The sequence below is a fragment of the Parus major genome, chromosome 9 (genome assembly GCF_001522545.3).
Source record: "Parus major isolate Abel chromosome 9, Parus_major1.1, whole genome shotgun sequence".
Lineage (NCBI taxonomy): Eukaryota > Metazoa > Chordata > Aves > Passeriformes > Paridae > Parus > Parus major.
The window spans coordinates 3,855,254-3,865,417 of NC_031778.1; the positions used below are offsets into that span (position 1 = coordinate 3,855,254).

Genomic DNA, 10,164 nt, shown 5'->3' on the forward strand with positions numbered 1-10,164 from the left:
TCCTGTCAGCCCCGCAGCCGCTCTGGGGACCCGCGTGTACTCTCCGGGGAGGGAGAAGGAGCGACCCGACACCTTTTGCTTTCTGCCTTCCGCAAATAAGAGCCGCAAGAACCAACTTGCGGGGAGCGGCAAGAGCCCTCCTTGTGCTCCCCGGGCGCGATCGGTTGGCGGGGCCCGGGGCCAAGACATATAAACGCGACCGCGTGTGCGGCTGGACGTGTGACAAGCCGCCGTGGCAGGGCGAGCGCCGCGGGCACACCCCTTCGCACCCAGCGCCGGGCGGGAGGGGAGCGCGGCCCCGCCGGGCTCCGGGGTGGGCGGCGGAGGCTCCCCCAGCGCCCCCCGGACACCGCCCCCCGCCTCCCCCCGCCCCCGGCGGCGCAGCCGGGCCGGGGCGGTTCCGCTCCGCTCCGCGGGGCCACGTCGGGCCGCGTGTGCGCGGGGCTGAGCGCGGCGCCTTGACTGAAGGCTGAACTCGGCCGTGCCCAGCGGCTCGGCCGCGATAGGGGAGCGGGCTCCTGACGAAAGCGGAACTCGGCCGGGCCCATACAAATCAGAAAAGAGCCCGGCCGCCTCGGCAGAGGGGAGCGGAGCCCGCGGGGGCAGGGACGCCGCCGCCGCCGCGCTGCACGGACCAGCGGCGTCGCGAGAGGCTCCTCCCGATCTCCGTCCGGGTCTCGGCTTCGACTCCAGCTTCGGCCCCGTCCCGGCCAGCGCGGAGCGGAGCGGGACGGCCTCCGGCAGCGGGCTCCGTGCAGCGGGCAGCGCTCCGCACCGCGCGGCGCTGGACGCCACGGGCGGCGGGCGCGGGGCACCATGATGAGCAACTACCCGGACGGAGAGGAGGACACGGTGGCCCTGCTGGCTCATGACACCGGCGGCAGCAAGGAGCCGGATCGGGGCAAAGAAGAGCTGAGCTCGGACAAGGGCCCCGAGAAGCCGGACCCGTCGCAGAAGCCCCCCTATTCCTATGTGGCCCTGATCGCCATGGCCATTCGGGAGAGCGCTGAGAAGAGGCTCACGCTGTCCGGGATCTACCAGTACATCATCAGCAAGTTCCCTTTCTACGAGAAGAACAAGAAAGGCTGGCAGAACAGCATCCGCCACAACCTCAGCCTCAACGAGTGCTTCATCAAGGTGCCCCGGGAGGGCGGCGGCGAGCGCAAGGGCAACTACTGGACCCTGGACCCCGCCTGCGAGGACATGTTCGAGAAGGGCAACTACCGCAGGAGACGAAGGATGAAACGGCCTTTCCGACCTCCTCCGACCCACTTCCAGCCTGGCAAGACTCTCTTCGGCCCCGACAGCTACGGCTACCTGTCCCCGCCCAAGTACTTGCAGTCCACCTTCATGAACAACTCGTGGCCGCTGGCGCAGCCCCCCGCGCCCATGCCCTACACGTCCTGCCAGATGTCTGGTGGGAACGTCAGCCCCGTCAATGTGAAAGGACTCTCGGGCCCGGCGTCCTACAGCCCCTACTCGAGGGTGCAGAGCATGGCGCTGCCCAGCATGGTGAACTCCTACAACGGCATGGGCCACCACCACCACCACCCGCACGCCCACCACCCCCAGCAGCTGAGCCCGGCCAGCCCTGCGCCGCCCGCGGCCCCGGCGGCAAACGGAGCCGGCCTCCAGTTTGCCTGCGCCCGCCAGCCCGCCGAGCTGTCCATGATGCACTGTTCGTACTGGGAGCATGACAGCAAACACAGCGCCCTGCACTCCCGCATAGACATCTAGGGAGGCTCCGGCCAGCCGCCGTCACAGAAATGCACCGGCCCCGCTGCCCCTCTCCTACCCCGGCGCGTTCCCCTGCGCTCCGTGGCTCTCCTCCTCTTCTCTAGCCACGGACTTCCCTCTCTCTGTGCCCAAACTCTCGCCGTGGGGAAATAGCAGCCTTTCCCCGCGTGTAGTGTCAGTGTAGGAGCCGTCCCTCCGTGAGAAGAAGGCAGTGTAAGTGTGGGACTTCCCCGCGGGGTTGCTCCGGTCGCCTGTCTCCGGCCGAGCGGGGATTCACCGAGATTTTCTCTGCTCGTCTGTGTGGCTTTGTGAGTTGCTGGGTTTGGTGGGAGATTTTTTTGGTTTCGGTTTGTTTGCTTTGGTTGTTTTTTTGTTTTCTTTTGTTTTGGTTTGGGTTTTGTTTGTTTGTTTGTTTTCTGTATGGGTTTTTTTGTGTTTTGTTTTTGTTTTGTTTTTTTTTTTGGTGGCGGGGGGGAATGCATCTAATCAGAAATTGACTGTTCAGCCCTCAAAATTAACCTCCTTTGTAATTCGGCCGAAATCTTTTCGGGCTCAGCCATGGGGAGAGTAAAGCGGAGATTTGTAAATAGCGGAGGCATTTTCACGCGTGCGGTGCGGGGCTGGCGGGGCCTAAACACCACCGTGTGCCCGTACTGCTCGTCTTCCTCCTTCTCTTCATCCCCTCTGTCTTCTTCCTCGCTCTGCAAAGCACTGCGCTTCTTCCGAGCTGTGGCTTGTCGTTAAAAAAGTACTTTACGTGGGGACTGCTGTAACAGCAGATGTGTGATATTGCTGGTTAATAGAAACCGACAAACAGAACCCGCCAGGGTCACTCGTGGCACGTTTCAGCTGCGATAAATATATTTTTTAAAGGAGACAATGTCCTCTGAGGTCTTAAACGTAATTTTATACAGGTCTAAAAAAATTATTTTGATGTTATTAAAAGAAAAAAAAAGAGAGAGACGCTTTCCTGTAAATTGGGATATTTTTCCGTGAGCATATTATTATTAATAATGAAAGTTTAAACTATCTTCAGGTTTTTTGCCCCCAAACCTGGCCCAAAATGGATTTTTCCGGTAGGTTCTGCTTTTGAATGTTCACCCTTTTTCTTAAAAGGTTTCGATCCTTCAATTTTACATAGATTAATGTGGAAAAAAATAGAGATTTCAAAACAGGGGCCAGTTAGTAGCGATTTTGTAAATGTTTGTGTAAACAAATAGATAGATGCTGTGGCATAGTACCATTTTGGGACCAACTTTTCTAGAATGAACTAGCACTTTCATTGTACTTTCTAGCATTGTAAAGTCTCCAATAAAATGCCTTTCCTTCTTTCCATATCGTTTTATTTCACTCCGCTTCTCCGCGTTGGGAATGGGAAAGCGGCGCGGGGAGCGGGGCGGGCGCTGTGCGCTGTGGCTGCCCGGGACTGCGGGCACCGCTCCCGGCCTGGGCTGCACCGCTCCCTGCCCGGGGCTGTGAGCACCGCTCCCGGCCTGGGCTGCACCGCTCCCTGCCCGGGGCTGCGAGCACCGGTCCCTGCCCGGGGCTCTGGGCACCGCTCCCTGCCCGGGGCTGCGGGCACCGCTCCCGGCCTGGGCTGCACCGCTCATGCCCGAGGCTCTGGGCACCGCTCCCTGCCCGGGGCTCTGGGCACCGCTCCCTGCCCGGGGCTCTGGGCACCGCTCCCTGCCCGGGGCTCTGGGCACCGCTCCCCGGTGCTCCGCACGGGGTTGGCCTGCGGGAACCCTGCTGGGCGCTCCATCGGCCCCGCCAGGCACCGGCGGAGAGCTCCTGGGCACCGAGGAGATTCGGGGTCCGTTGTGTTGGTTCCGCGGGCCCGGGAACGCCTCGGCTCCGGGCCGGGCAGCTGCCGGCACCTCGCCCGAGTGCCCGGCCCGGGACGCCGGCGGCGAAGGCCGCGGGGCAGCGCCTGGGGCTGTGCCGGACCATGGCTCCGTTTTCGTTTCGAAGCCGTGGTCCTGGAAGGGAAAGAGCGGTACCGTGTCACCCCGAGCCCGGCCCGGCCACGCTTTGAAGGGGCCTGAGCCACATCGGGCCCGGGAACCGCAGGCGGATCTCCCTTCCCTCGCCGGGCCGGTGCCTGCGGGAGCGGCCTCGGCCTCGCTTCCGACCCTGCCCGTCCTCGTCGGCAGCGAGCCCTGAGGGCCCGGGGCTCAGGATGGGCCATGCGGGACGGCCCCCGCCCGCTGCCGGCCCGGCTCCAGCGGCTCCGCTCCTGCCTGGACCGGGCCTGCGGCCCCGTGGCAGCAGCGGGGATGCGGACAGGGCTGCCGGGGGTGAAATTCGCTAAAGGGGCTGGCACTCCGCTCCGCAGCCAGGGGCCTGGCACTTGCCCTTGCCCGGGGGCCCGGCGCTCTCTCTTCTACCAGGGCCTGCTTCCCGGCACGGCAGGAAGCGGGAGCCTCCTGGCCGGTCACAGAAAGCAATGCGAGACGTGAGGACTGGTGGCATCTCTGCCTCTCGGCGGGGACAGAAGGGCAGAAGGGCTCCGGGAAACCCGCCGGCCCATCCTGGGGCCCTGCTGAGCCCCCCGGCCCTGCTCCCCAGGCGGGGAGGGCGCTGCGAGCGGTGATGCGGCCGAGGGGCTCCGCTCACTTTTCATAAGAAAGTGGGGTCGCTGCGAGTGGAGCCGCCACTGCTCCGTGCACCGGGGGAACGCGAGGCCGAAGGCCGATGCCAGAGACGCGGGATGTGACAGGGTCTCAGGCCGTGCCCGGCGGAGGATCTGCGGGAGCAGCGCGCTCCTCTGCGCCTCCGACCTGCCCGGGGCCCTCGCGTGGGAGCGGGCGGTGGAGGGGAGAGGTAGCACCGCTCACACGCACCGAGGATCGCGGCTTTGCACCGGCAGGCTCAGGGCTTTGGCTGCTTTCTCCTTACTAGAGAGGTACCGCCAATACCGCTACTTTCCTCCTGGGTATGTTGAAGCCAAAAGAGAAACCCCCGCCACCGGAGGTGGGCACGGGGTGAAGGGAAGGTGAGAGCACCTCCCTGGACCCCCTCACAGGCCCACGGGCCCCTCCCCGGGCTCCTTCCTGAACTGTGCCGTCGTTCGGCCTGAAGCAAAGGCTGGGCCGTCCTTGGCGCACTCCCGGGAACAGCTGGGGCTCACCAGCTTTGAGTGAAGCGATACCTGACCGTGCCAGCTGCAGAGAGAGAAGGCGGCACTCCGGGACAGGGCAGGGTCGTGCGGATGGAGCTATTCCAATTTCCGAGTTGTCTCCACCAAGGTCCCGCTGTGCTTGAGCCCATAGCGAGAGGCAGGAGCCGCTCGTTGGGAGAGAAGGGGACGACAGGGCCGTGCTCCCGTTCTCCCTGCCCTGCCGGGGTCTGTCCGTCTGCCGGGCTCTCCCTGTGCCCGACCGGGGCTCTGCTCTCCCTCGGCCCGGGCTCCCCGCGCCGCTCCCGGGCAGCCGTGGCCGTCGCGCCTGTAGGATATTTTCACAATCTTTTTCTGTATTTTGCAAACAGAGACTGCACTGAATACAAACTCGCAGGGAAAACACTGGAAGAGGCAGGCCGCCGTCCGTGGCCGTGCTCGCCGGACGCTTGTCGGGCGGCGGCCCGAGGCAAGGCTGGTCCTGCCGGCAGCAGCCGGGCCTCAGTTCAGTGCCGCAGCCCTGGGGAGGGGTGCCCATCATCTCCCCGCACGCCGCTGCTTGCCTCGGCAGCGGGCACGGGCCCTGGGGATCCGGCACGAACCACGCTGAGCGCTACCGAGCAGCCAGGCACACAGGGACCGAGTGTCCCGGCTGAGCTCTGCCTCCCCTCGGGCCGCAACCAGCCCGAGGGACAGCCCGGCTGATGTGCAGGAGCGGCCGAACCCGGCACAGCCCGGCTGATGTGCAGGAGCGGCCGAACCCGGGACAGAGGCACTTGGGACCGCAGGGGCTGAGCGGGATCAGGGGCTGTACAGAGCCCTCTGCAGTCAGCTCCGTGGGCACGAACACCACCGTAGGACGAAGCGGTGCCCGCGGTGGCTCAGCATTCCCTCGGCCCGGGTCATCACCTCCTCCCGCGGCTCCCACCTGTCCCCGACCGCGCCGCCACCGAGCCCCGCGGGCCCCTGACGCAGTGAAGCGTCCGAGCGCAGCACTCTTGGCAAGCGCTGGCTCTGCGCCTTGTGTAAGTTCTTTCCCCGTTATAGAAATGACGGCAGGAGGAAGGCGCACGGAGCGGGACGAGCTCCCCGGGACAGCACCCAGGCACGGAGCCTCCGCCGGTGCCGGGGCCGCCGCGGGGCCAGAGCCAGAGAAGGGGGGCTCGGGGCTGCTGAGCTACTGCCCTCTCGGAGCGGCCCCGGCTTTATGCAACGCTGGCGAGAGATGAAAGCAGAAGGGCGAGGGGTGTTTCCTCCCTGACCGGAGCGGGTGTGGAAGCAGCCTGCCCCTTTCGGGGAAGGACAGAGTTTGATCCCCGAGGCTGAGCGGACTCCCAGCACCCCTCTGCTGCTCCAGCCCCCGGGGCAGCGCCAGCTCCGGAGGATGCTTTGCCACAGCAGCTTTCTCTTCCTCTCCGGTCCTTTGCGTAGGCCGCAAAGGTCCTTTGAGCCTGGCCGGGCTCGGAGGGTGACAGAGCCCTGGGGGCCGGGAGCGCTCCCCGGCGGCTCGGCTCGGCACGGCACGGCACGGAAGGACACAGCACGGAAGGACACGGCTCAGCATGGCTCAGCACGGCAGGACAAGGCTCGGCACTTCACGGCTCGGCTGCCCTCTGCCTGCGGGCCGGCGGGAGCGCGGGTGCTGAACCGTGGGCTCTGTCCCAGCCTCGCTCGTCGTGCCGGGCCCGGGCAGGCGGCGGCGGCCTCGGGCAGGGCAGAGCCAAGCTCCGTGAGGAGACACACACAGAGCTCTTACCTTGAGCCCTCCCTCTCGCCCCGGCCGGAGAGGCTGTTTAATACCGCCTGATTCCTGGTATTCTTGTCAGTGTTTTAAGTGGTGAAAAAGTCATTTCCAGTCCCATGGTCCGCGTTTCACCCTGAACTCATTGAAAAGAGAGTGCGGGGTCAGGACTGTTTATTATACAACCAATTAAAACAGGAAAATATGCAAAGGCTTCATTCAGCGAGATCCGGCTATTGTTAAACCGAAAACGATATTTTTGTTTCAAAAATAAAAAAAGTACATTTGTTACTTAAAAAAAATCTCCTCTCTGCGTGTGTGACAGTCGGGAGCGCGGCGAGTTCTGGCTCGGCCCGTGCGGCCTCGGTGGGGCGGGCGGCGGGCAGGCCCCGGGACACCCCGTTCCCCCTCCCCGAGGGCTCCGCTCCTGTGCAGGCAGCAGGGACCGGCCGGCCTCAAACGCCAGGTTTGCTCCGTGCAGGAGGGCACGGGCAGCCGGCGTGGTGCTTCGGTCAATACGGCGAAAAAAGCTATTGCGAGGGCTAAAAAGCTCGACGCCTTGGCTGACTCGGGCAGGGCCGGGATAACCGGGCTGGAGAGCCCCGAGAAGCGCTGCAGAGCCCAGTGCTGAGCCCCGGGGAGGCGCCGGCAGCCCTGGAGGGGTGCAGGGAGAGTGGCCGCAGCGGGGCTCCCTGCTCTGCGGTTCCCCTGCGGCTCTTCCATCCACCCATGAGAAATCCACCAAAAGCCCATCCCTGAGTCTGCCGGGCATCGCCGCCCTGGCAGGTTCTGCCCTGGGGCAGGGTAACATCTGCCCTAGCGCAGGCCAGGCGGGAGGGCAGGGGGCTCGAAGCCCTGCCCAGGTAACCCTCGGGGATGTGCTCAGCAGCCGGCCTGGGAAGCGTTCACCAAAACAATCGCTCGCGCTGGCCTAATCCAATGAGTTTATTTTAGTCCTCAAGCTGTATTGAAAACATTCGCTCTGCTTCTTGTGGTTGTTTACAGTATGTTGGTCTCAACATCACAGCCGCCCTTCTGGAAAAGTCTTACGGGATTCAGGCAGAGGGAACCCAGCACAGAAGGGACTCGGAAAGCACGATGGTATATGATTAATCAAATCAGAGACAGGAAGGCGGAGGTAATCAATGAGTTTTCACTTATAGTTTATTTGGATGGACATCTTTTTCCTTTTTCTTTCCGTAAGTTTAGAAACCACACGGGGTTTTGTTGGCCAAACAAGCAGCTGCAGGATTTGGTGGGCTGGTGGGAATTCATTCAAAATCAGCTGCATGTTTTCTGAAGAAGAATTCGGCTTTCGACAAAAGCTCGTTCTTGTTGCAGCCGCAGGCACACGGCGCCGGGCACCGGGCAGGGCTGAGCCCCGGGGACTCCGCCTGCCCCCGCCGGCCCGGAAAGAGGCGGGCGAGGAACACACATCGGGCAGGGAAGGAGAGCCTGCCTCAAGCTGCGCAGTGAACAAATACCCTAAGAAATCTCATCAGGTGCGATTTTAAAGTGTAACACCGGCTCTCCCTGCTCTGCCTCCGAGAGAGGGTTTGCGAGCTGTGTAAGGCCTTTTCCCGTTATGAAATGCGGGCAGGAAGAAAGGCACCCTGCCCTGCCGTGCCGGAGGTGTCCAATTCGGTTTTCCCTGAGGACACGTGTGGGTGCGGGCACACAGGCGGCTCCTGACACCGGTGGAAGCTCCTGGCTTCCCACGAGGTCCTGTGATCCCTACGGTTTTGTTGGCAGATTAATTGTTCTCCTAATTTCGTTTAATTTCTTTCTCTCTCCAAAAGGAACTTCTCCCCCACCCTAAGTGAGTAACAAATTCGGAGAGAATACAAAATAACGGGAATTTCACCTTTCTCGTTCACAGTGACCATTTCCTTATGCTATGAGGCAGCACGGGGTGAATTCGGGCACGGAGTGGCCCCGAGGAGATGTCATTGATGGGAATCTGCCCGGGGCAGAGGCGTCTGAGGAAAACCTCGGGGCTTCAGCAGACGGGCTCTGGGAGAGGAGAAGGTTCGTGATTTGTGGGCTGTCGGGGTCCCCTCCACTTCTTCGGGCAAGCAGCGCAGGTTTGGAGGCACGCTGCCGGCGCCGCAGCAGAGAAGAGTCACTGACCTATTGTTAAAGATATGTCGCCCGTTTCCCCGTTTTTCCCCAGTGATAACTGTGATGCTTTTCGTTACTATCGTTTTGTTCCTCGAAAACCCAAACAATCAATAAAGTGCAGGACGAAGCTGAACACAACACGAGGCGTAATGTTCTAAGTTATCAAAACGGGGAAGAAACAAAAAAGTCAGTCGCTACTGATATCTCTCTCTCTATTTTTTTTTTTTTTTTTTTTTTTTTTCAGGTGCTGCGTTTAAGATGTTCAGAAAAAAATTATATCAGGCACATGATGACCTGCTCCTCCTCTGCTCCCGGCTTTGGCGGTGATATCGCTTGTTAGCCACAACCTTTAAGGCATCTTGTACGTGGCTCCTGACTGTTCCCTGCGCTCGGGTACGAGTGGTTCTTGTGACACAAAGGCTGCCCCGCATCCAGCCCTACGTCCAGCCCCTGCATCTGAGCTCCCCATCCAAACCCCCCCTAACCCTGCATCCAACCCCCCATCCAGCCCTGCATCCAGCCCTGCATCCAACCGCCCCATCCAGCCCCCATCCAACCCCATGCAGCTCCCCATCCAACCTCCCCATCCAACCCCGCATCCATCCCCTCCGAGGAGCTGCTGGCAGCCCCAGCAGAGAATCAGAAGCGGTGCCGGTAATGGCTCGCACAGCCCAGACAACGAAATCCCCAGAAATGTTCACCGCCGCTGGCTGCCCGGAGCGGGGTGAGGCCGGGACGGGTTTCGGGGGGAAGCGGGTTGCAGGAGCCTGGGGTTTGGGCAGCCTGGGGTTTGGGCAGCCTGGGGTTTGGGCAGCCGGAGTTCTGTCTTGATGCTTTTCCCCCAAGGTTTTGGGGCCATACCCACAGGGCAAAGCTGCTGCCAGCCTCTTCTGCTTTCAGAGCTGGCCCAGGTGGGGCAAGAGGGACTCGCACCGGGCTGCCGGGAGCGGCCCTGGGATCCCCGCTGGTACCAGCGGGAGATAGGCTCCCGAGGCTTCAATCCACAGCCCCGTTGGATCCTGCCATGGATCTGATGTTCCCAGGGGGCGGCGGGGCAGCGGCCACCCTGCCGGGCAGCCAGGGCAGGGACAAGGGCAGGGGAGGCCTCTCAGACCCCGGCCTTACTGGGAAGCTGTTTTTCTGCTTCCTAAGAAACGTCCGAGATATTGATGTTTTCAGGGAAAAATAAATAAATAAACAAACAAACAAACAAACAAATAAATAAATAAATAAATAAATAAAAGAGAAGCTGGAGATTTTAAAAGTTAGCAGTAACGCTTTTTACAATACACATCGGTGATGATATCTTCTGTAGAGCAGCCTCCTGCCCGGCCCGTTGTAGTTCCAGTCCTTTTAACCTGCTCTTCCTCAGAATCAACGAGTTTGCTCTGGAAGCCTCTTGGTTTGCCTTTTTCGATAAACCACAGCTCAGTTCAGCCCAGAGCAG

The 10,164-nt window shown here is 61.8% G+C and overlaps 1 protein-coding gene across 1 annotated transcript; it reads left to right on the top strand.

The window, feature by feature from the left end:
• Positions 1-781: 781 nt before the first annotated feature.
• On the top strand, positions 782-3,072 carry FOXL2 (forkhead box L2). The gene has a single exon (XM_015637070.2). The coding sequence runs from the start codon at positions 817-819 to the stop codon at positions 1,735-1,737; it is 921 nt and encodes a 306-aa protein (XP_015492556.1). The 5' UTR covers positions 782-816; the 3' UTR covers positions 1,738-3,072.
• Positions 3,073-10,164: the final 7,092 nt, after the last annotated feature.

Bases quoted from the DNA above. Each gene is read 5' to 3' on its own strand.
- FOXL2 (XM_015637070.2), top strand. From the start codon at position 817: ATGATGAGCAACTACCCGGACGGAGAGGAGGACACGGTGGCCCTGCTG.